The sequence below is a fragment of the Zingiber officinale genome, chromosome 6B (assembly GCF_018446385.1).
Source record: "Zingiber officinale cultivar Zhangliang chromosome 6B, Zo_v1.1, whole genome shotgun sequence".
Classification (NCBI taxonomy): domain Eukaryota; kingdom Viridiplantae; phylum Streptophyta; class Magnoliopsida; order Zingiberales; family Zingiberaceae; genus Zingiber; species Zingiber officinale.
The window spans coordinates 135,999,819-136,026,307 of NC_055996.1; the positions used below are offsets into that span (position 1 = coordinate 135,999,819).

At 37.7% G+C, this 26,489-nt stretch overlaps 2 protein-coding genes and 1 pseudogene across 3 annotated transcripts; 1 reads left to right on the plus strand and 2 right to left on the minus strand.

Moving 5' to 3' along the window:
- Positions 1 to 3,610: 3,610 nt before the first annotated feature.
- LOC121989745 lies at positions 3,611 to 16,532 on the minus strand (annotated as a pseudogene).
- Positions 16,533 to 17,807: 1,275 nt separating this feature from the next.
- LOC121989747 lies at positions 17,808 to 20,236 on the plus strand. 2 transcript variants are annotated; one of them, XM_042543963.1, is made up of 3 exons: positions 17,808 to 17,952; positions 19,035 to 19,269; positions 19,497 to 20,236. In XM_042543963.1, the coding sequence occupies exons 1-3, from the start codon at positions 17,937 to 17,939 to the stop codon at positions 20,110 to 20,112; spliced, it is 867 nt and encodes a 288-aa protein (XP_042399897.1). In that variant the 5' UTR covers positions 17,808 to 17,936; the 3' UTR covers positions 20,113 to 20,236. The 2 variants fall into 2 exon arrangements, with proteins under 2 accessions (XP_042399897.1, XP_042399898.1); XM_042543964.1 differs by having other exon boundaries at positions 17,823 to 17,952; positions 19,040 to 19,269.
- A 255-nt stretch (positions 20,237 to 20,491) lies between these two features.
- On the minus strand, positions 20,492 to 22,492 carry LOC121989746 (pentatricopeptide repeat-containing protein At3g29230-like). The gene has a single exon (XM_042543962.1). The coding sequence runs from the start codon at positions 22,345 to 22,347 to the stop codon at positions 20,650 to 20,652; it is 1,698 nt and encodes a 565-aa protein (XP_042399896.1). The 5' UTR covers positions 22,348 to 22,492; the 3' UTR covers positions 20,492 to 20,649.
- Between the last annotated feature and the right edge of the window lie 3,997 nt (positions 22,493 to 26,489).

The window sequence follows — 26,489 nt, forward strand, 5'->3', positions numbered from 1 at the left end:
TCAGGGACTCCTCCCTCACCCAGTTGCTAACGTTTTCTTCCCTCTACCTTCTTTTTTGACACGCAGGGTCGCTCAACGCCCTTTGCTTCCAACTCAAAAGTCTTCTCATGATCAACAGCAAAGCCATCTACTAGTGCATCATCTTTCTCAATTTTAGACATGATCAAATTATGATTCTGTGACTGCTCCTGCGTAAATTGTGATATTCAATAAATTATAGATTTTAGAATATCTTCTGATACGACGTGTTGTGGCTGACCTCAAAGGTAGTGTAAGGTCAATAATCAATATGATATGTCAGTTAGGGTGTGCTTGGTTCAAGTTATCATGTAATTATATGATTACCAAGTAATCACATAACCAAGGTTATGGAGAATAAAACATAACCAAATGTTGTTTGGTTCAACCTAGGTAATGCAACAAAAACTTGTTTGTTTGAAGATTTTAACGAATAACTTAATTTAATATTTTACTATATTACCCTTAGTTACAAAACCAACCATATATATCTTTTAAACTCTACGTTTTTTTATAATTTTTTCTTTTTCACGTTTTTCTTTATTTCTATGTTTTTCTTTATTTTTTTAATTTTTTTTTCATTTTTTATTTGTTTAAATATTTTAAAGTTTTTTTAAAATTTTTTTTACATTTTTTTAAATTTTTTACATTTTTTATAATTTTTTTTACGTTTTTTATTTTTTTTTATGTTTTCTTTTATTTTTTCCCCTTTTTTATTATTTTTAAATTTTTTACATTTTTTCCTATTTTTTTAATGTTTTTTACATTTTTTTTATTTTTTTAAAGTTTTTTATTTTATTTTTTATAATTTTTATTTTTATTTTTATTTTTATTTACATTTTTTTATCACATTTTTCTCTTATTCGAGGATATTTTGGGTAAAAAAATTTCGTTAATCCCGAAATCAAGAAAAATCTTACTCAGGAATCATCGGGCATGAAACATTACTCAGGAATCATCGATTACCTAAACCAAATAGGGTTTTCATTGATGATCTTGGATGGATAACCAAGGTTATCAAGGATAACACCCAACTAAACGCACCCTTAAAGTCAATGGAAGATGACAGTCAAAGTTAGGGTGCGCATAGCTGAACGAACCACCTCTAACGGGCCTATGGGGCTCAGCTCTCCACTTCTCATGAGCAAGACTCCAAGCATAAAGTCGGGCAGCCCCAGATCCGGTCGAACATACAGGGCTCAACTCTCCACTTCTCATGGGAAAGACTCCCAACATAAACCCTGGCGGTCCTAGAGCTAGCCGGGCATACAGGACTCATCTCCCCACTTATTATGGGCAAGACTCCTAGCATAAACCCGGGTGATCCTAGAGCCGGTCGGGCATACGGGACTTAGCTCCCCACTTTTTTGTGTAAGTCTCTCAGCATACATTCGGTCGGATCCAGACCCAGTCGGACATTCGAGACTTAGCTCCCCACTCACATAGGCAAGTCTCTCAACATACAGTTAGTCGGAGATATAGCCGGTCAAACATACGGGGTTCAGCTCCTCACTCTTCTATAAAAGTCTCGCAGCATACATCTAGTCAGACCCAGAGCTGGTCAGACCTTTAGGACTTAGCTTCCTACTCATGTGCAAGTCTCTCGGCATATATCCGCCTGGCCCTAGAACTGGTCATACTTCCAAACTCAGTTCTTCATTTTTCCTAAGTGCGGCTCTTAGTTACATCCGCCTAGTCCCAGATCCAATCGGATCTCTTCTAGGAGAGTATTATCAGGGGATCGTACCAACTTGTCAAAGAATAATAACTATTCATCATAGAATATTCCCTTATTCTAGCATATACACGCAATGGAACCTTCCTTGGCCTAGAGGAAGATTGTTGTACATACTCCATCATCCGATATATTTTGACACCTGACATTCTGTTATACCTCATTATTGTGGAGGTTATGAGAGTCAGTATAAAATGACGTTCTCTCTGTTAGTCAGGTACCCTTACATACACATACTCACACTTAGATACATACACACGCATCCATCTACTATTCTACTGTTCATCTTTTTCTCCATTTTCATCAAGCTACTATTCTAACTTGAACGTCAGAGTGTCTGCAATATGGACCCCCTCCCTGGTTCTCGCTCTAACATTCCCGTTGATTCTGTCTATGATGTGCGTAGGCCTGTAGCTTCCAACTCAAAGTTTTTCCTTTGTCAACACTCCTGCTACCTCACCTGTCGTCCATCTACACAGCTTCAAGACGGGATAATCTTCTATTATAGAGCATGCTCAATTTCGAAAGTCTTGAGTTTTAGCAAGATGAACTTGGCCATCTTGTTCCCCCTTCACATCCTCCTCCAAGTAATCAACCATGCGGTTGATGGTCAGCAATTGGCAGATGAACTAAAAGAGAGCAGCATCAAGAGCAACGAAAGTTGGACCTCCGAAAAGGCCTGTCTTAGCAGTAGGGTACTACTACCCCAAATCACGGTGAACAGAGCGAGAACGATGATGGCCTTCTGTTATTGTCACCCACAGCAACATTCCAAACCCCAAAATTGAAACAGACCTATAACAAATGCAATTACATTATCATAACGTTTCTTTCACAAAGACTTGCATGTGCAATAACAACTTGCTCTGCGACAATGAAGAACACGCACAAGATAGTGCTTTGGAATAGAGACTGCCATGTCCCCTAATATCACTTTGATTCGATCTGCCGACATTAGAATCTTTCTTCTAAAAATTTAATAATTCACATTTATTTAAAAATAATAATAAAATAAATGTCTTTTAATAACCGGGATATCTATCTCTTCGCACCAGATGACACCCAACACTTCAAATCAACTAATTTAATTCTATAAAAAATTTGTACTAATCATCAAAATAAATTAAAAAACAATATATTGAAAACAACTAGAGTTCCACTTCCTGCTGAAAGAACTTAATTCACACCGGCTAGAATCAATCTGTGCTTCCTAGCTATTGGAATCTTTCTTTGTAAACACTTAATATGTTTAAATTTTTTGACTACCTATTCATTATTCTTGATGATGGAAAATAAACCTGATGCGCCAATCATTATTTTAAGCATCACTATTCTAAAGATTAATAACCACTCATAATTTATCTTCGCTATGTTAATCCTTGGACGGATTGACGGAGACTCATCACTACTCCAAGCACCAATCATTATTCCAAAGATTAATAACCACTCATAATTTACCTTCTCTATGTAAATCCTTGGACAGATTGACGGAGACGCTGAGATAAATATAATCACCTTTTACCACCTTGATGATAGAAATAAAAGATGAACAACAAATATATCAATCTGATCTTGATCATTCTAAACAATATAAAGACATTCAATGGACGAAACTCTGGCCAATTTTGAGATCCTTAAAAAAAAAACTAATATACACCATCTCATCCTACGTTATAAGAAGTAATTTTCACAACTGAAACTGCTATTCTAAGCAACATGCCCCTGGAATCTGCTATTCTAAGCAACATGCCCTAGTAAATCATGACGTATGGACAAAATGCACACTATAACAACGAATTCTAACAGTACGGAGATCAGTCTACAACATCTTTACGATCAAGCCAAACAAAATTGACATGGCAATGAAAAATAATGGTTAATCATATTCTGGATACAATTTTTGTTTTGTCCCAACGGCATCTCTTGGTCTACAACATCATCACTATCACCGCCACTTCAAATGCAAGAGTTAAAATGGAGAGAGATTGGAATCGAAGCAGCAGTACAGAGAGTGCGGGTATGGGTGTGGGGTGGATGACTGACTAAACACCAGATTTCAAAGGTTTACATATATTTGAAGAACGCCATACTAATTTTTTGCTTCGGCTAAGTTATCTACACTAAGACTCACATATGACTCGGCCGCCTTTTGCCAGTATCTGTCCTTGTTCGCCTCACAGGATTTGCCCATTGTACATCAGCCACAGCGGGGGATGATCCATTTCCTCCATCTGTTTGTTTCCTTTCATGATGTGCTCGACTCAGTGGAGATATCACCTTTTGAGTTGGTTGTGTATCACTCTGAGCTTGAGCTTGAGCTTTGGTGGTGCTCCTTGCCATACTGGATGCATGAACTGATAATCCCTGATTATTAACCATCGACGAAGGCAACCAACCTTGATTAGACGGTGAATTGGGAGTATTTATCTGCTTTGAACCGGTCTTGTCCCTGTCATTCCTCCTTTTCTTGCAGATAACCAAGTCCCCTGGATGTGTCAAAAGCTGTGAACAGTCTGGCACCTGCTGCCTCGCGCCTCCACCAGTTGGCCTTGATTCTTTGTGGGATTTGGAAGAGTTTGACCTGGTCCTCCTTTCGTCGTGAAGAGGAGTTGATCCGGTGGGGAAGGTCTTGCTGAAGGCAGATGCTGATTCTGATTTGTTGGTTAGTGTTTGTCGCTTAATCTCAGTGGTAGAAGCAGGCCTTGGGGAAAGAGGTGAAAATCCAGGGCTGGAGAAGATCACTGCATTCTTTGCTTCACTGAAATCCGCATCCGGAAATGCTATCTTCATGATGTCGAAAAATAGGTCTTGAAGTTTTCGTGCCTCGAACCTCACCTGCGTGAGCAACAATTTAGCGATCATAACACCAAACTTCTTCAGTGAGAAAACAAAAGAAACCATATCCCCGTGAAACCTCAAGAATCTTCACATAAAACATCTTGCCTAAATTTATAGTAAAATAGTGGAAAAGAAGACAGTTTATAGTAATTTTTTGTTTGTTTTCCAGAAGATCAAGCATATTCTATGTAAAACGAACAAATATAATTCTATAAAGATGTTAAAAAGTTGATGAGAATATATTTTTAACAAGTCATATATAAACAAAATTTCTTAGACAAACACAGACAGATGTAAGCTCTAGAAAAATCAACGAGGGAGAAAAATTGTAATGTTCCACGAAAGACAAATTCTCACTACGTCAAGAAAAGTAAAAAATTAAAAAAATTAAAAACCTCATACCTCATAAGAATATTCACAATGTTTCACTATATTTTTCAGCATCAATTGCAAATCTGCTATGAAATCCATCACGCCATTATATTCTAAGTTGTCCACACGCTGTTCGATGGTTTGCAAGTTTATGACACCATTGCTTGAGGAACCAGGAAGAAAGTTTAATTTTTCATTTCTCCACCAGTCTGACAAGAAAGGTACTATTTGACTTCCATCTTTTTCTATCCTTCTTTGGAGTTTGCTAATAACATTCTTGCACTGAGATAAATTTAAAAAAAGCTCATGGATTAGCTGAAGTTTTAGCCTTGCTCAACATGGTAAAGAAAACAAAGCTGGCATAGATGGGCATAACCAACAAAATTTGTAAACATAAACTAGGCAAACTTTAGCGCGTCAAGGAATGTAAGGACTACAAAAAAAACCTACAAAATATCTAGAAACACGGCATATAACACCCAACTTGATGAAACAGCCTGCTCTGGAAATTGGAATTCAGGCTATAATGTTCAAAATATCCAGTGGCAAGTTGACCACCAAAATGCACCAATTAGAGATGAGCTAAAAATAACAAAACTTGACACATTGCAAGGACATAAATGTGCTAGTTGACCAAGACAAGCTAAGATTATCTATTTTGGTGACCAAGAAAGGATACCAACAAATGACCCTAAAAAAATACTTATTCGGTAAGGATTACCAAAGAATGTGAAGGACATGCAGGATGTTGCTTCATCTCAACGTGAATACTAATCATTGTTCATTCATTTTCCCACATCAAATGACTTGTTTAGTCATTGGTGGTAAACATATTAGGTATATCAGCAGGTTCGCTCTCTTCCCCAATGCTACTCTAGGATAAAATGTAATCTTGAAGGAATACTACCCACCCAGCATGTAGACCTCTTTAGCAATTGGATGAATCTTAATGCCTTGTGATCAAAATGCAAAATAGACTCATTTGATAGTAAGTAGTGACACTAACTTCTCAGCCAGAATAATTGCATATAACACTTAGTTGCTAATTGAATGGTGTCAAGTGCCCCCATCCCTAGAAATGATGCCTCACAAGTAACAAGACCATGGAGAATTTGTTTGCTGATAGAGTTCAGTTATGCTTAGTCATTAATTATCCTAATTTTCTAGAGATATGGAAGTGCCTTGGCACAAATAACGAGCACAAGAAGGAGCAACTAGGATTAAGATTGTGAAAAAGGAGTATTTTTCAAAACTCGCATTTAACTTTATGATTTTAAGGAATTTGAGGACAAGACGTACTTACTTCATAGTATATATTACGATTCCATGACAGCAGGCTATCAATAAATTCAGTGTAAAGGGTCATAGAACTTGATTCATTGCCAGTATAAAGGCGATAGGAATATTTGAAAATCCAAAGATCATAAAAAAACATTCATACAACTCATTTTGTAGTTTATATGCAATCTTTGATTGATCATCAATACTCATTCAAATTTAGTAATATTCTCTACACAAGTCAATTTGGAAAATTTCATATTTTGATAGTGATCTTGTTGATAACACCATTATTAGCGCTCTATACAAGGCTACATCACTTATAACACTCAGACATCATAAATCACATAATTCACTAGATTTTGTTTTTGTCTCCCTTTACTCACATCTTCAAATCTAATTGATTCAGGCGATCAAATTTGTTGGCCTTCTTTGAACATATCTATAGCATCTCAACTTTCTTCCATTTTATTATGTATCAGAGCCATACCTAATCACTCAAGGGTTCATTATTTTTTTTATTAATCTTCACTAGTAATCCCGACAATTTAGTATAGCTTAATTTTCATGCACCGAACTAATTTCTTTTGCAAGATAGTGAACCACAGGGGCATGAGAATGTGAAGCTGATAAACAAAGTCATCTTTATAATGAGAAAAGCAGAATGTAATGGTGATGATACACATAAAAGTCACATACTTAATATAGATATATTCGAACACACATTCAACAAAACATGCTCAAGTCTTAAGCATAAAGTGATCATTGCAAACCCATTTGCAATGATAACAGGACAACAGCAACCAAGCAAAGGAAATGTATAGATGATTATCAAACGGAAGCATTAACACGAGCAGGGACATAACAAAGCTACGTGCCTATGCATACCTTTCTCTGTGTGCTGTCTGACATTTTTGTGGTCACAAGGTTTGGGGCATTGGAGCTGATGGTCCTGCTATTCCAGCTTTCCATGGAGTGCTCATAACCATCCTCTGCAGATGTAGACAACCTAGCAGACTTTTGCACAATGGGAGACGAAATCACTCTTGATGGTAAGTTGCGCCTCCGCTTCACTGATGGACTGATCCTATTCAGCCCTCCGGTACTAGGTTCTACAACTACCTCAGATTCTTCACCTCTAGACTGTGTAAGTTTTTCATGATTAACAAGCGCAGGTGACCAAGAAGCATGCTGGAAAGTGGCTTTAGGACTGTTGAATTTATCTTCGATTTTCTCCAAATTAAATCTTGGACGAAGACGGATGCTGCGTTTACGTTTTATTTGCTTTGCTTTCGGTTGAACAACCTGTCCATCCTCTAGGTAATGCTCATGAACCAAACTATCTGACTGATGAAGATCCATGGTGGAATCCCCTGACACTGCAATTTCCCCTTCCTCTAGCTCATCTGGCTAGAGGAATTCAGAGGTAAACAACCAAAATAAATAAAAAATTAAAAAAGGCATATAGACAAATAATAAAACAACTTTGAGCAGGGCAATTTCAATAACTCACTGTCTTTCTTGAAGAAGGGCCTGGCTTGGCATCTAAAGCAGAAATTGATCCAAATTTTTGTGAAGGTGTTGAAGGTGTCACAGGTTGCAGTAATTTATGACTACTGGAAGAAGATCCTGTTGAACCAGCTTCATCAAAAGCATGAAAGTTTCTGACCCTTTCAATTGCTAGTGAGAATTCATCACCGTCATTATCACAGACCAGGCCATCCTCTGCTTGATCCTTGTCACCAGTCAGCACGTCACCACCACCATATAACTCTTCATCTTCAAGTTCACCCATGTCTCCCTCTACTTCATAAGCATTTCTCTCCTCCGATTCAGCATCAGAGTTGTTATTTTCTTCATCTGATGATTCCCTGTATGTAAGATGTTTTTTCATAGCTGAACCCCTTGGGCGACCTCGTCTTCTCTCTGTCTTACTGGGGGATGAAGCAGAATGCAAGCCATTTGGTTCCAGCTCAATTGTGCTGGATAAAATGTTCTTCGATGGTTTCTTAGATATACTAGCAACAACAGCATTTAGTTCTCTAGAACTAACACGAAGCCATTTTGGTACTTCGTTGTATCTAACCATATCACCTGTCCAATCAAACTCCTCATCAATTTGATCGAACAATTCAAGTTCTTCTTCACTACGAGCAATCATTTGATTTACCTCCTGAAGAGAAGGAACATCATGCACAGTTTCTTGGAATCTCTCCTCATCATGCAGAAGTGTCTCCAAAGTCACTCGTCTTTCTTCATGTGTTGTTCTTTGATCAAATCGGCCAGCATTTATGACCTCATCAGCCATATCTTTCTTGTACTGTTGAATATTATTACGTATAAGGCTTTCAATTGATCCCATATACCTATCTTTACCAGCAAGATCATCCTCTGAATCCTCTGCATCACCATCTCTCATTTCATCCTCTTTTTGGTAGCTTGATACTTTATCAACAACAGCTTCCAAGTATATGACTTTCACGTCTCTTGTCTGACCAATACGATGAGCTCGAGCAACCGCCTGCTCTTCATTTTGCGGATTGGGATCAGGATCATATATCACAACAGTATCTGCAGTCTGGAGATTAAGGCCTCTTCCAGCAGCACGGATACTAAGCAAGAAGATAAAAGAATCTGAGTTAGGGCTGTTGAAATCCACTATTGCTGATTCCCGTTCTTCTAGTGTAGTTGTACCATCTATTCGTCGGTATACAAGTCGTCTCCATTGCAAATACTCTTCTAAAATATCAAGTAATTTTGTCATTGTACTGAAAAGAAGAACACGATGGCCTGCTCTCTCAAGTTTTATGAGAATTCTATCAAGAATCCAAAGTTTCCCACATGATCTAACAATAAACTCTTTAGAGCAGTCACTGAAATAAGGATAGTTAAGTAAAGGATGATTGCAAACTTTCCTCAGCTCCATGCACCTATTATTAAGATTTCTATATGTTTTGACCTGGTACATTGGATTCTTTTGAACCTTCAGCATTTCCTCTTCAGGATCAATCCTAAGAGTACCAGTAGATCTTATCCAATCATATATAGCACCTTGAAAAGCTGACATTCTACATCTTAGAACAATTGGCACCTGCAATAATGCATTTATAAGAAAATACAACAAAGCTTGCAGAAATTTGCCCTTAAGTTCACAACACTTGCCTTGGGAGGAAGTGAACCTTCAACATCCTCAACGCGCCTTCTTAGCATGAAAGGTTCAAGAATTTGATGCAGACGGTGGATGATGATTACCTTCTTTTCAGTCTCAAGCCAGTCATCTTCCTCTGGATTATGTGAAGGACCATCCTTCTGAAAAGGCTTTGAAAACCAATCGTGAAATGCCTTGTGATTATCAAATATTTCAGGAAGAAGAACATTTAAGAGGGACCATAGCTCTTTCAGATCATTCTGTTAAGTAACAACAACATATATCAATCAACTAACATTGAACACGATGCCTATATAATCTACAAGTAGAATTTCAAAATAGTAGTCAATTGGTTTATAATGCATTAGCACCACCGTATATTGCAAAATTCAAATAGAGTAGCCAGCATATGGATAAAGCACATCTCAGACTTCTCTTTAGTAATTGATTAGTAACAATCCTTTACCTATGCAAATGGTAAGAAATATGTTTGGAGATTTTAGATTAATATATTAAATGTACTGACAAATTATAATTTATAAACGAGAAACTGAACTCTTCAGTATATTAAACTAAAACACAGTAGCAAACTTTTTTTTTCTTACAGTTACAGATTCACTATTGAAGAATAATAATCATTTTTCGTCCTCATAAATCTCTTATGTGCTGAATACATGGACTCAAGATTAGTTTTGTTCGCATCAGATTGATCTATAACTTCCATATCAAGGAAGTCTTACCAAAAGAAATGATTTTATCAACATTTCTTTCAACTTTCTATGACATTTTCATACTTAGAAATCTTCACTTACCTATTTTGTTGACTTCATATCAGAAACAAGCATAAAAGACATTTAAGTATGAAAAGGAGTTTAAATAAAAATTGCCCTAGTTGTAGTTTTCTGTTTTCCTAGATCTCATGCCTGCCATTCAACATGAAAGACAAAGTCTATGCTGGATTGGGCTGCCTGACCTATTTGGATTCTACCATCACTTCCCATCACTACAACTACATGTTCATAAGTCTTAAATATTGGAGTCAGCAATCTTATCTTGCCGTCTAAACAAATACCTCAATGACTAATAGGTCAAATTTTTTTAAAAAAATCTAGCAGATAATCCACATATCCACCATGTAATATATAAATAAAATGCAGATTTTCATCTCAAGTTCTAATAATTTTCTTTCTAAGAAAAAAACCACCATAATGTGACTTGCAAATCATTACAAACAACAAGTTGTGTACAAAAAATTGGTACTTGTTATCTAGTAATTATAATACGACATTAACAAATAAAGAGGCACATAGTAACACTCTTATGACTACTATGTCAGGTGAGAATAGCATAGCAGGATCTCATAGAGATCATTCAACAGCAGACCTGCAATGGGGTGCCAGTAAGCAACAACCTTCTTTGGCAGCGATATCTATCCAGATCCCGTGCCAAAACAGATTCCCTGTCCTTCATCCTCTGGGCTTCATCAATAATTATGTATTTCCAATCAATCTTTGATAACTTAGAGCGATCATACATAACAAACTCATAAGTTGTCACAAGTACATTAAACTTAACAGCGCATACTTCCTGCAAAAACATGTCTAAAATTAGGGTTTCCTTAGTAAAGACTTTGGAAGCATATTCTAGTAATGGGATTACCTACGACTCTATATTATACAAACTAACCAGAATCTGAAGAACATTGTAGTTCATCTATAAATGTAAAGTATAAGGACTTTCTTGCACTAATACAGAGGATATACATCTGACCTGTGAGAAAAGCCTTGCCCGCTCATCCTTTCCACCAACATAAAATATACAAGATAACGAAGGTAACCAGTTCAGTAGCTCACTCTGAAGGGTAAATATAAAAGTAGTGTCAAAGAATAGCTTCCTAAAATATAAAAATGACAAGCCAATAACTTGAGGGGAAACAAAATATACCTTCCAGTTAACCAAAACAGCATTAGGAACTATAATTAGGTGTGGACCATAATTTCCTTTAAACTCCATTAAGTAAGCTATCAATGACATAACCTGTTAAAATGACAACAATAAAACTTCACGGCCATTCATATTAGCTTTTTATGTCAACAGGAAATAGATGCAAACATTCTGCAGTATGCCAAATGCATTGGCTGGATCACATGCAAACCAAGAACATAAAGCAATTGCAAATGTGGCATCTGGGAAGGATGAGTGAGCAACTCTCAAGTTCCAAAAAATAACATTGAGGGTTGTCTAACAACTTTTTCCATCACAGCATGAGCCAAATTATAGTACCTACAAGGCATGATGATTAAAAAGAAAGTAGTCAATAAGAAAATAGAATGCTATAGATGCCAGTAAACAAGAAAAGGTGCTATTGTTCAACTTATATCAGATGGTTACTTGTGTTGAAGTATGTTGCAGAAAAATAGAAAGAAATTATCTCAGAACCTAACCACCAATAAAAACTTCTTCCAATGCATGAATCATTACACACACAAAGGAAATGGCACACATGCACACCTGGTGCAGAGAGAGAAAACTTACTTGTTGACTGAAGAACTGTCTTTTGGAGCATTCATTTCAGAGAATCTATGCCTGATCATTATCTCTTCACCTGCACATGCTGCTGCAGCCTTGACCTCTTCTTCTGAAAGTCCCTATTAAATACATGAAGAGAAGGCAAATACAGTAAAATTATATTTTCTAAAGGATGATGATGAGAAAATAAATCAGACAAAAAAAAAAACCTAGAAAGCAAAGCTACCTGGATACGTGCAGCAGCTGCTGCTGCATTTGCTGCCTCTTGGACCTCTTGATGACTTTTGGCATCTGCAATTTTACCTCCAAGTTTGTGAAGGTACTCTTCGGTCTGGGATAAAAAGGACGAAAGCACTTCGTAACGTTGAGCTGCATCACCAGGAACATTACTTTGCTGCTCCAGTAGCATTTGACGATATCGATCAACATCGTTATTCTTCAGTGCCTCCATTCTTTTATTTCTGCCATCATCTTTCCTCTTTGAGAACTCCTTCAACATCTTTTCGTGGTATTTAGCAATTCCTCTATTTCTTGTAGTCCTTGCATCACGGATGGCCCAATGAGTCTCCAGAAGCCTTTTACGCCACTGGAAGATAGATTTTAGTTGCTTGTCTCTTGAGGCTTTTTGGATCTGTTGAACTTGCCTTAAGAGTTCAATGCGCTGTCTTTCACACTGCTTGACAAATTTTCGATAGGGCCTGTCTGACATAGCCATTATCTCTTGCTGTTGCTGATCAAGTTCATCCCGTAAACGAGCTTGACGATCTAAAAGTTTAAGCTTTTTTTCTTCAATTTGCAGCCTCATAACAAGGTCAGGCTGTATCCTTTTCCTTTCCAAATTCACACCAAGTAACCCATTAATTTTCCTTAAATTTTCTGTTCTTTTCTTGCCAAAGATGACCTTACCTTCCTCTAGTAGCAAATCTTTCACATCATAAGCTAATGTCATATTGTTGGAGGTCAGAGTTGTTGAACCCAAAAGATCATGTTTCCTTGTAAATGATGGAAAGTCAAAAAGCGGACCATGATAGTTTCTCGTAACACCAGCCCTTGGAACTGGTGTAGAATTAGAGGCAGGTTTCTTCTCTTGTCCAGTGCTGGCTGATGCATCTTCGACGGATACTGCCTTACCCTTCTCATTGCAGTTGTCACCTTTAGTATGTACGTTATGATTTCCCTTTCCAGTCTCCTGTTCAGCAATGATAGGAGATCTGCTTTCCTCAATCTTAGCAGAAAATGCAGATTGCAAAGGTTCCGTAGCTGAACATACTACATCTGGCATTTGGCAAGCCATAACAGCTTTTTCCTCCCTAGTACCAGGCTCTTCTTTTGGTAGATTTTGGTCTTTACTTAAAAAAGCTGGCTGAAGACCCTCATCCAACTGCATATGCATTCCCTCCATGGCATTAGTTCTTTCCTGGAGACCTGATCCTGATTGAACATGAGACTGTTGTGGCAAAGAATCAGCGGGTAGTCCAGCAATTGCTCGAAGAACTTCAGGGGGAAGATTCCGTTCGCCACGCTGACAGTAAAACACAAAATTCATTTTATTTGTTGTCCAGATGATTACTTACTGTAGACAACTTCAGTTGATAAATAAACAGAGGATAAAAAAAATCAATGCTTTAGATAGACTGGTGGAGGTTATCCCAATTCTTTTGCGTACCTTCAACCGCCTAAAAGCTAAGATTTGAGCTTTAAGGACAAAAAGTTGTTGTTTTGTAAATCCAAACTGTTGGTTTGGCACCTGAACAGATCCACTCTGAGATGGAAATTGATTCCCACCAACAGCATCATTGGAACGAATTTCAGGTTGTGTCATGGGTCGGTTTAGCTGCTGCAAAGATCTAAGTTGCTGCATTTGCTGTGAGTTGTTCCCAGTATGAACATTCTTAGAATAACACTGTTCCATAATCATGCTACTGGATGAATTTGGTGGATGAATGATTTGACCACCATCAATTGTTATTAGTTGAGATTTGTCTAGTCTCTCATTCTCACTCTCCCTATTATGAGCCTGAGCTTGTGTCTGCAAGTCATTGGACTTCCCTGTGATGGTTTCCCCTCCACTAGTCATTATATCAGATGAAACCGGCTGTGGGCAAGTAGAGGGACCAGCTTGGTTGGAGTAATCACTTATACTGTTAACATATACAGAACCTTCATTTTCAATGGGTGAAGAAATAACTGATTGCTTCACCGATGGCAAACACAGTTGCTGCCCAGTTGTGCAAGTCTCACTTTGTTTCTGGATTGCAGCTAGTCTGCTGGACTGCCAATGGGGCAGAACTTGTGCGAGCAGATTTAAATTGGCAGGAACTGTTAAATCAATATTATGCTCCTTAGCGCACAACTGCATAGCTTGCATCTGGGCCATTGTGAATTGATTGTTTGCATTACTTTGTGTGGTTGTTATTGACTGCCGTGATTGAGATGGTCTTACCATGTTTGTTGGCACCAACTGTCCAGCTGCTATTTGAGAAGGTTTTGGATCATTTCTCTGACCAGAAACAATATTCCCTAGCTCCAACTGCCTCTCAGTATGTGCAAAATGATCGCCTGTCTGATTAAGTATAGATGATTGTGAATGGTTAGCTGTCTGAATAGATGCACGCTCTTGAGCTATCAAATTATTTGCAAACATGCCTTGACTCCCAGGACTGGCTGTACTCATTTTTCCCTGTTGATTCATAAACCAATTCCCAGAAGGCCTGTGCTGGGAATTTTGCAAAGCATATTGGAGAAATGCTTGATGAACTGGGTTCTGGACATGGTGCTGCTCTATACGCTGCACTTGTTTCTGATGCTCTTGTTGCTGGAATGCCTGCATGAGAAACTAAATGACATAATAAAGCATTCAATGCTATTTAGAATTGCATTACTCTAGAATGCAAAGTTATCACATGAGGAAGCCAGTTGCAAAATGAACAGAAGAAATAGTTTGTGTTAAAACAGGATGTCACGAAGAATATTGCTGCTTCCTCATCAAAGACAATTCATACATATATACACTAAATGTGGATTGTGAGAATTCTAATTAAATGCATCAGGAGGCAAGTAACAAACAGTAACAGAAGACAACGAGTGCCCCAAGCGAATAAAAAAAAATACAACCAGAGAAGTGAATGAAAAGGCATTTGTGAGATCCAGAGGAGAAAATCAGGTATCGACAAGGGCCACTATAACTGCGCAGCAAAGTAAACTCATCTAGAGTTAATAAAGAAAAGGTATGTTACCCAAAGAAAACTTGAGAATGGTTCCCATTTATTCACATGGAACCGAGAAGATAACAAATTTTCAGACCTAAAGGCTGAAGACGAATTTAACATAAAAGGGGGAAAACTCATCTAATATTAACAACTTCAGTTATAGAACAGCCAAAAAGCTCATGTGCATGAACATACATAGGCCTGGAAATAAAAATACTTCTAGGCAAAATCATCACGAGTGGAGAAAGCCCAATCGTTAAGGATCAAACAGAAGTAAATCGTGAATTCCTTCGAAGGGATTAGAAGGAAGCAAAAGTGTAGAAATGCAAAGGACGATACTTGAAAACAGTGAAACATCAACGATAAATCAGGAAGCGTATTAAGAATGACTTTGTCAAACAAGAGCGCCATTTGGATAAGAAAATAACAAGTTCTGTTGACAAAAATCATTGGAAGGAGAAAAGAAATACCCATTGAATTTCCAGTTGTGGTGAACCAGGTCCTTACGGTCGTAAATAGCTGACGACCACCGAGTATCGTTTGGTTCAAAAAAGACTATTTCAAGAAGCTAGGAGAAAATTAATCACAGAATCCAAAAAAATCAAGACGCATAACACATAACTAGACGAATCTACGCCACCAAATCCAAATGAGAAATCATACGAGGTTTCCACTCTACAAATTTAAGAACAAGCCTGCCCCACTTTCCCCCAAATATGGAAACAACATCAACAACCGTCTTTTTCTCATTCCACACATCAACCGCCAACAGTCCCCCGTGAGAGCACGAAGACCAATAAAAAAAAAAGCGCGACTTGCGACTACTCACCTGCCTCTGTGCGAGCTGCTGTTGCTGCAACAGCAGCAACTGCTGTTGCTGCTGGATTGCTTCCCTGCCCAGATGGCCGGGGACTGAGGTCGCATGTGACGACGAGGAAGAGGGAGATGCAGCGTCGGACGGATGCGGCTGGGAATGCGACGCACCCGCCTGGTTCCGCCCGCTCCCGGACTGCATACCGGGGCCACCTCCAATGGCGCGATCACCGAAAGCTCCAAACCCTAAAAACCCGCAGATCAGACCGCTCCCACGGGATCGACGCTCAGAGCCGCTCAGATCGCTCGAGACCCTCGCTGAAGCCGCACGGTAGCCACCCGCAGCAACGGTGGCAGCGGCCTTAAGGTCGCCCGACGCTGTTATCTACCGATCCTGGCCCTATATCACGGCTCCTCGAGTGAGCACCGAAGAGAGGAAGCAAAATTCTTGACCGGAACACTACGATCTAGCCGGATTCCGGCAATTTCGCTCGAAATCAGCCACCCCACTCGATGGCGTGCTCCGATCACGCCCTAATCCACCGAACTCGCCATTTTTCTCCCCTTTTTTTTATTATTTCTCTCTCTTTTTCTATTTACTAATAATAGTTGTGGTGGTTCGAGGTTAACTTGACGCTGGGGCTGGGTTTAAACTAACCATGGCTATAGACACCATTAAACTGACCACAATATCCTCAACCTTTGTTAAAATTACGAATTGCTTCCTTTGCGCGTTATAATTATTATTTGAAAAAGTAATCATATATATTAATGAGAAAGAATTAAATGATTGGATGACAAAAACAATGATTAGCAGATAGACACTGGCAATGATGGAAGAGTGAGATATTTTAGTAGTTAATCAGACATTAAGGTTTTTAGTTACACTATAATATTGGTTTTTTTTTTCATGGGATGATAAATCTAAAATATTAGCCGGTTTTTTTTTTTTTTTTTTTTTTTTTGATGATCTTGAAATTTTTTAATTTATCTTATAGTCAATGAAAAATTTAGTCCATCATCTATACTTATATTATTAAAAACACATGAAAAGACATATCTATGATTGGGATAATGAGATAATAATAATAAAATTTGTTTTAAACTAATTTAGTTAGTGAAAACGCAATATAGCCTAATTAAAACCTGCTTGTTCTTTAAATTTAGAGAATATTACTTAATATATTTAGCAATATATGTCTATTATATGTAGCATGGAATTACTATTAGCTTGCATATTGGTGACTACTTCAAGGCTTCAACTAAACCCATAATAAAATAATTTCCCTATTTATATATTAATAACAAGGATAGGAGTAATTTAAAATCTTTAATAATGGAATGTGTTTATTTTTCCTGTTCTATGAAGTGATCTAATAATAAATTTTGTTAGTGGTGTTCTTTATATATTTGTGAAATTAAATTGAATCAAATCATATTTATTTATTTTATTTATATAAGATAGAAGTTTTAGGGGGTAAATTGATATTTGTTTAAATGCATTTAGAAGCTTATGGTCATAGTAAAGTATTGTTATAGTATGATTTTACGATCATGAATTCGAATAGTAAATTGGTATTTTTAATTAGTAAAGAAAATGAAAATCATTAAAATTTGGGAGTAAATTGACATTTTCCTCGCATAAATTTATTATATCTTTTAAATCGTACACCATAAGTTATTATTTTAAAAAGTATCTACAAATTTATTTAAAAAGTAAAATTTATACAAAATTAATTATTTTTAATGTAATAGATTTATCAAAATTATTAAGTGTGCTAGGCAATCGGGATATAATATTTTGCATTTTTTTGGCTTTTAAAAAATTATATATAAAATCATGATTAAACCTATTTAATCCATTACCCGATTAAATAGCTCCGGAGAAACAGATAACCTCGACCCATTCCTTTCGCCGCCCGCCGTCGTAGTGCAAGGCGCCTCCGTTTCCGCCAGATTTCGCTTGACCTTGCTTCTCCAGATCTGTTCCTTCAACATGGCGTCCTCTTCAGGTAAAGATCTGGATCAACTGTTGGTTCTAATTCGAATGATTTTGACCATTATCTTTACCGAGAAAGCTGGATCACAACTGTTGCTTTACTTTCATAGTTCCATTAGAAAATATTGAATCCTTTAGTTGTTTCGATATAATATTTTTTTTCGCCGATAATTTTTGTCTCGCATACAGAATCTTGGTTAGATGAAGTAGATGGATAGTAGGAACCAATGAATTAGGGTTCCTGCTCACTGTTGTGCATGCTCACTCTTTTGTGATCTTCACAAGAAGAAATTATTGTTTGGTTGCGATTGAACTTATTGGGGAGGTTATTATATGCCACGATGAATTTTAGTTATTCCTGTAGGATTTCTGGTGTGTTAAAGAAGTTATTTTCTTTAATTGACCGTGTTGCATTTTTTTTCTTTTCAAATTTAGTAACGTCACTTTGCTTTCATAGATAGTTAGCATTGCATATTATGATTCATGAACTTTAGGAATATCACCTAAGGTTACCATGCTTGCCATTGTTGCGCTCGTTCTTTGTTACTAAAGGATCACCCAAAGGTCAAATAATACAGTTACAAATTTACTTCTATTAAAGTTGTAAGTTTGTTAGGTTTTATTAGAATAAGTCTCTCAATTTACAAAGAATAGATTGTCTTTTGAAACTATAAAAGCAGGTCAAAATCCCATGAGTGGACGGTCTTGGATCAAATGAAACTATTAACATGGCAAGCCTTTGTTGCTATACACTTCTATGGTATCAGAGCCTTTGAATTTGATTCCTTATGTTGCTGTATTTTCGAGATTTTCTCAGTTATTTTGTGTGAATCAATAGGTTAATCCTTTGTTGCTATAATGCTTCTGTTACATCACTTCTAATTCCTGCTTAATGTAGGTCGACTTAGATTTCATTTACTAGCTTTCTAGGTCCTCTGTTTCTATTTTGTTTCATATGAACATTCGTTCCAATCTTCTATACTGTTTCATTTCTTTGGTTAGTTATTATATACTTAAAGGATGCCTATGAAACAGTTATACTTCTATAATTTGTTTGCAAATCATTAAATTGTTAAATTGACTGACAATCTGTAGTTAAGGGCGCCAACCATCACATGCGTCAAGGTACAACACTTCGTGAGGAAAAAGCTGGCATAACTCAAGTAGACATGAGTTGCATTTTGAAAACACAACATCTCCAGCGCCTGGCAGCATGGGCTAGTCAAGAGGCCAGAATAAGTCCCCTTGCCGCCCTTTTGGGACAGAAATTGGCTTCTGAAGCTGAGGCTTCAAGCATCCCTTTAGACTCCTCGATTTTTCTTTGTGAGAGGTAGATCTCTTTCCCTTTAATTTTGAAAAGATGTTATGTTGCTGCCACATAACGTTTGAGACACTGATGGCTGGGACTTGAGGGGTGTTAAAAGTGTGGTCATATTGATTAATTACCAATTAATAACTAAAATTCCACGGATGTCTGAAATTCTCTTGTTTCACAGGTTTACTATCTTTTAACATAGTTGATTTTTTTTATAAGTGTTTTCATTTATGAATTTGCAGATGCGAAACCGTGTTGCAACCTGGAACTAATTGCACTATAAGGATAGTAAAAGTTGCCAACAAAAAACGAAGACGTAGTGAGAAATCACGACGACCTTGTCAGAACAAAGTTACCTATACATGTCATTTTTGTTCTCATCAGAACCAAACATGGGGCACAGCCAAAGGCCAAGTTCATGCTCTGGTAGCTTCACGACAGGTTCAAACTCCAAAACCAGATTCTTGCAACTCCATAAGTCACTCGAAAGACAAATATAGCAAGGGCATTATGATCTCCAAGGAGCTTCAGCATGATGCTGGAAGGCAAAATCCGTCCAATCCAGAGGCCCAATCCGAGCCAAAATCCAGCACTCCTGAAAGGAAGGTAGCTGAATCCCAGTGCTCGGTTACTCCATCAATCAAACTGGCTAGCAAATCTAGCAAAAAGAGCAACAGCGGCTGCTCTAGACCTGACAAGGTCAGAAGCAATTCAGCAGGTGATGATGCTTCAGGAAAAATGATTGGAACAGGTTCGAGAAAGCAGCAGAGAAGAAGATCCATGAGCTTGCGGAAGATGGTTGAGAATGATTTTAAAGAAAAAAATGTTACTAATTTGGCTATTCCATTTCATTTGTAGACACGGTTGTAGAAGCTGTTGTTCTGTATCCATGGCATATCTACTAGACAGTTTTTTTTTCCAAGGAGAATAGCTTGTTATTGTATTGGTTGGATGAGTAAATAATTACTGTGGGGTTTAATCTATCGCCTCTTCTTTTTGTCTGCAACTTCTTGAATTTTATATGATTTGTTTAAAAAAAAAGTGAAAATAGTGCTGTAATTTACCTTTTATATAGTTATATTTGATAGAGAAAATATTGTTTTGTACAAAACAACACTTCTTGCAAATAAAGATTAACATCAGGCAAACAAAAGGTAGACTCTAATAGAGTATTGGCTTGCTTCATATAAAACTTATTGGTTGTACATACAACCATTGAGCAGAGCATTGGCAGCAGTGAAGAAGAATCATTATTATATTAATCAAGATGATCACTACAATTTCCTGTCCAATCTCCTCTTCCATGCTACTGCTCTTGAACAAGCATTTGAATTGGCGTTATTAGGAGAAGTTGCAGGCAGTAGACTGTCTCTAAGAAGAGGGTTAGAGCATTCATCACAATTCACTGGCCACAAGAACACTGCTACATCCAGTAGCCTTTTGTATACTCTGCTCCTCCATCTTTTTTCTTGCCTTGGACGCCTCATCGTACTGGCTCGAAGTTGCATACATGTTAGATAGAAGGACATACACCCCGCCCTCCTCTGTTCCGAGCTCTTCCACCTTCTCGATGGTTTCTTCTGCTATTTTGATGTCATTCCTGGCCCTGCAGCCACCGAGGAGAGCTCCCCACACACCAATGTCTGGCTCATAAGGCATATTCTTGATCATTGTTTGTGCTTCTTCTAGCTGACCATTTCGGCAGAGCATGTCAATCAGACAGCCATAGTGCTCGATTCTCGGTTTGATTCCGAAGCCTTTCTCCATACAACTAAAAATTCGGCGACCTTCTTGCACCAGTCCTCCATGGCTGCATGCGAATAGGACACTCATGAAGGTTAAGTCATTGAGCTGAAGTCCGTCCTTGATCATTTTCTCAAAGAGCTTCAATGAATCAGCTATTCTTCCATGTGCTGCAAATGCTTTAATCATCACATTCCAGCAAAACACATCCTTTTCGATCATGTTAAGGAAAACTCTGAATGCCGAATCGATGTCGCTACACTTGGAATACATCTCTATGAGTGAAGTCCCAACTATGGCCTCTAACTGAAGCCCATCTCCTATCAAATTTAAGTGTATCCATTTTCCTGTCCTCAAATCTCCAAGTTGAGCACAAGCAGATAGAGCTGTGGAGAATGTGAATCTATCTGGAGCCACGCCTTGCGAGTGCATCCGAAAGAAGAGATCACAGGCCTGTCGGAAATCCCCATGGTGCATGTAACCCGAAAGCATGCTGTTCCAAGAAACCACATTTCTCTCAGGCATTTCATCAAACAGCTTCCTTGCTGCTCTAAGATCACCAGCATTACAGAAAGCTGTAAGCATCATCGTCCAAGATACAACATCCCTTATTGGCATTCTTCTAAAAAAGATCAATGTCATCTTCAAATCGGCAGCCTTCACATGGCCTGAAAGCATCGAGTTCCACGATACAACATCTCGTTCAGGCATTTCATCAAACAGTTTCCTCGCAGAATCTAAATCTCCTAAACTGATGTATTCCGATATCATCTTGTTCCATAATCCTAGAGTTTTCACAGCCAGACCATCAAAGATCCTTTGAACATCAACCAGTGAGCCTACAGCAAGGCAAGACCTTTCGACTTCGATATAGAAGTTCAACAGTGGGAAGGCTACGGAGGCAAATGTATCGAATCCGCCCTTGATGATCTGACAGTGCGCTTTCTTACCGTAACCAAAGTCCCCAAGGTGCGTGCAAGAGTCAACGACGTACGGGTAAGTGAAGCCGTTAGGCTTCAACTCTCTCTGAAGCATTTCCTCGAACAAGTGAAGGGCGGCCTCGTAGGGGCCATTGTACGCGTACCCGCGGATCATGGCGTTGTAGAGGAGCACCTTGGGTGGGGCGCCGTGCCAGAGGGAGGAGATGACGGGGAAGAGCCGCGCGGCGTAGCCCATGCGGCCCAACTCGGTGGCGCGGCGGAGGAGGAAGGAGGTGAGGGTGGGGAATCGCAACAGGGAGGAGGTGATGAGTAGGCCCTGGATTTGGTCGAGATGGCGGAAGCTGCAGCAGCGGTCAAGGAGGTGGCGGAACTGAAGGTGGGACGCTAAGGAGGAGACATCGGCGCACATGTTGACCACGCGCGTCTTGGTGCCTCAGCGGTGGAGAAGCGCCGCCGATAACGTCGTCGAGGACCGGCGAGCCGGTTTGTGGGTTCCAACAACTCTTGTTTTTTTTTTTAAATTTATTTTTAAGCAAGCACGGTATCCGACTAATCATTGCATACTCATTTAAAATGACAAAAAAAAAATATCTTGTAACGCATCGTAATTAAAAATTAGAAACTTCAACGATGCCCTGAACCACAGTTTTATAGCTAGCTCGTAATATAATAATTTTGTACAGAGTCATCCATTTAAATTAGGTCTATTAGATTAATCCGTCTTATTAAATAATTTAAGTGAGATAAATTAATATTTTATTAATCAATCATCTGACCGACTTAAACAGGTTAATCCAAGAGAGCTATGGGTTTAGGTAGGTCAACCCGTGGTGGGCTCGGGTTGGCCCGTGGACATGCACAATTATATAATTAAAAAAATTAAAAAGTACAAATTATGATTAAAGTCTAAAGAGTAAAGGTTTCAAAGTACAACCTTCTCAAATTCTCTCTCTGTACCCATCGTTTCCCGTGTGAGTTGTTACAGTCCCTTCGGGGCGGTTTAGTGGCTAGCGCATGAGGTGTTGCTATCATGAGATCCTAGGGTTCGAATCTAGGTAAATGTCCCCCTTATGTGCTAATCACTATTCTAAGGCTAGTAACCGTTCGTGATTTACCTCCTCTATGTTGGCCCTGGGACAGATTGGAAAGGGCGAGCGTATTCTCCTTTTGTCACCGTGTGAGTTGTGACAATGTTCATGACTTCTTCCTTCATGAGAATCGTGGCTCGTGAGGGAGGGGTAGAGGGCGATTCACATTCCTCATCTTGTAAACCCTAACAGTATTCCCATTTTGCTACCCCATCCCAACCATCCACCCTCACCGCCTCAAAGTTTGCCACCTCCAAAGTCTGAATGCCGCTTTTGAAATCTGAAGTCCGAAGTTCAAATTGCCTATAGAGAAACTCTCCCAAAGAGATCGACACTCTAGCAGCCAATAGGCGACAGTTCAACGACAATCTTTGCACGACTTTCTCCATTCTCCAAACTCTTGTTTGAGGTGAAATGTTTTCCTCCTTTCTTTCTTTCTATTTCCCTTCATTTTTTCAATTTTTCTACGTAATTGTGTCTTGTGGTTTGCATAGTTGTTGGACTTTTTGCCTTGTTTGCTCTTTTGCTGGGAAAGTTTGATAAATTAACGTTTTTTCTTTTCTTGTAATGTTTTCAGTCTGATATATCTTATTATCTTTAAATAGTTAAGAATCTGTTTGTGAAGTAGCAAGGATTTCAACTTTGTTGATCAGCATTTAATAATCCCCATTTTGTTGATTCCAATAAAAATATTATTCGTTAAACCCCCGCTCCACTATAGTCTGAACTGCCAAAAATTATTTTTCGTTAATTACTAATTATCTTGTTTGCTATTATTGTTGTATTTGATTCAAATTGTTGTTGCTAATATAAAAAATAAGCATATATGATTGTACTAATTTTTTTTTGTATTTGATTGATTTTGCATGAAACTATAATTTATTATTTATTTTTCTTATTTCATTATATAATTTGAAATGGACTCTGCTTCTCAAAATCAAACAACTCTTTTAGAGGTTGATGAATTGAAAAGTACTAAGCAAGATGATGAGTCGATTAAAAAATCTAGAGGAACTTATGATATTTGAATGTATTTTAAGAAAATGAATGAGATTGATATAGGTGAATGTAATGGGTGTAAAAAATAATATAAATGTGGGGGTAAACATTATGAAATTTCTACACTATGACGTCATCTTAAAATTTGTGACAAGTTAAAGTTTCATAATGTAGGACAAATGATTCTTGATCTCTTAGACATGATTTCACGCGAGTTACTAGCTTGTGCAATCATTAGACATGATTTACCATTTTCATTTGTTGAGTACAATGGTATTAGAGATTGGATAAAGTACATAAATTCTGATATTGCTTGCATTTCTGGAAATACTCTTGTTTTTGATATTAATCGGATCTATTTGAGGGAGAAAGATAAACATAAGTATGTTTTGACTACTATTCGGAATAGAGTTTATTTGACATCAGATTTATGGATGGCATGCATTAGTGAGTGTTATATTTGCTTGACTGCCCATTTTATTGATGATGATTGGAAATTAAATAGTAAAATACTAAATTTTTCTCATATGCCTCCTCCACACTCAAGAGTTGACTTAGCTGCAAAATTATTTGAATTTTTGAAGAAATGGGAGATTGAGAAAAAGATTTTTCCTTTGACATTGGATAATCCATTCAGTAATGACAACATGCAAGTTCATTTGAAAGAACAATTGTCTTTATATGATAGCTTATTGTGTGATGGTGAATTTTTTCATGTTCGTTGTTCTGCTCATATATTGAATTTGATTGTGCAAGAAAGTTTGAAAGTTGCTACTATAGCTTTGAATAAAATTAGAAAGTCAGTCAAGTACGTTAAAGGTTCAGAGCATAGTTTGCAAAATCGCGATCCGGATCGTAGGATCGTACGATCCTACGATTCGGAAACCCAAAATCGATCCAGGATCGTGCAGAATCGTTTTTGCAGTAGGATCGTAGCAGGATCGGTAGGATCGGTAGGATCGGAGCAGAATCGGTAGAATCGGAGCATGATCGGAGCAGAATCAGAGCAGGATCGGTGGAAGCTTTGAGAGGTCATAACTTTTGACTCGGATTGAACCACGGGGCCTATAATATATCAAATTAAAGCTCGTTCAGAGATCTTTAATAAATTTCAAAGTTTATCCTTAACCATTATCTTTTTTTCATCTTATTAGAGTTTTAAATTATTTAAATATATGTTTAATTATTTTTGAATTAGTTTTTTATCAATAATATTCTGTCATTTATTTTTCTCAAAATAATAAGGGGGCGTTTGGTTCTTTGTTAGGAATAGGAATCGGAATGAGAATCATTGTATAGTGGAATGGAAATGAGTATGAGCATGGATATCACTCTTAAAAGCAATGTTTGGTTAGTTGCATATTTTCTATCGGAATAAATCAAAATTTCCTTTTTTACCCTTAAAGAAAAATAAGAGAAAAAATTAGATGTGAGAGAAAGATAAATGTGAGAGAAAAATATGATGAAAGAGAATGATGAGAGAGAAAGGATGATGAGAGAGAAAGTGCGATGTGAAAGAATGAAGAGAGAGAAAGTGTGATGAGAGAAAATGAGAAAAGAGAGTGTGATAGGAGAGAGCATGATGAGAGAAGATGAGAGAGAAAATATGATGTGAGAGAAAGTACGATGGGAGAGGATGAAGAGAGAGAAAATGTAATGAGAAAAAAATGAGGAGAGAGAGTGTAATGAGAGAGATTGAGGAGAGAGAAAATATGGTGAGAGATAAAGTGTGATGAAAAAAAGAGAACATTGAGTGTGATGGGAGAGATTGAGGAGAGAGAAAGTATGATGAGGGAGAAAGTGTGTTGAGGAAAAAAAAGAGGGAGGGTGACAAGAGAGATTGAGGAGAGAGAAAGTATGATGAGAGCGAAAGTGTAATGAGAAAAAAAAGAGAAAAGGGAGTGTGATGGGAGAGATTGAGGAGAGAGAAAGTATGATGAGAGAGAATGTATGATGAGAAAAAAAGAAGGAAGAGAGTACGATGGAAGAGATTGAAGAGAGATAAAGTATGATGAGAGAGAAAGTGTAATGAGAAAAAAAAGAAAGAGAGTGTGATAGGAGAGAGAAAGTGTGTGATAAAATGATGAGAGAGAAAATATGATGAGAGAGAACAAGGAGAGAGAAGTGATATGAAAGAAAAAATAAATAAATATATTTTGATATTTGATATTAAGGGAGAAAATTTTAGTTTTAGCTCAAGGGTATTTTTGGAATAAGGGAATATTTTGATTGATGAAAATAGGGTAATGGCTCATTGAAGGGGAGGTACATGGGAATGAGTTATTACCCAATTTCAAGGATTCATTCCCTTATTTGCATTCCTATTCCTATAATCCAAACATTAACAATGACAATCAATGATTCCCATTCCCCACTCCTATTCCCCTAAACCAAACACCCCCTAAGTTTTTGGATGTCTATTGTCTAGTATTGTGTGACATCAACCAGTCTTTAGAAGATTATT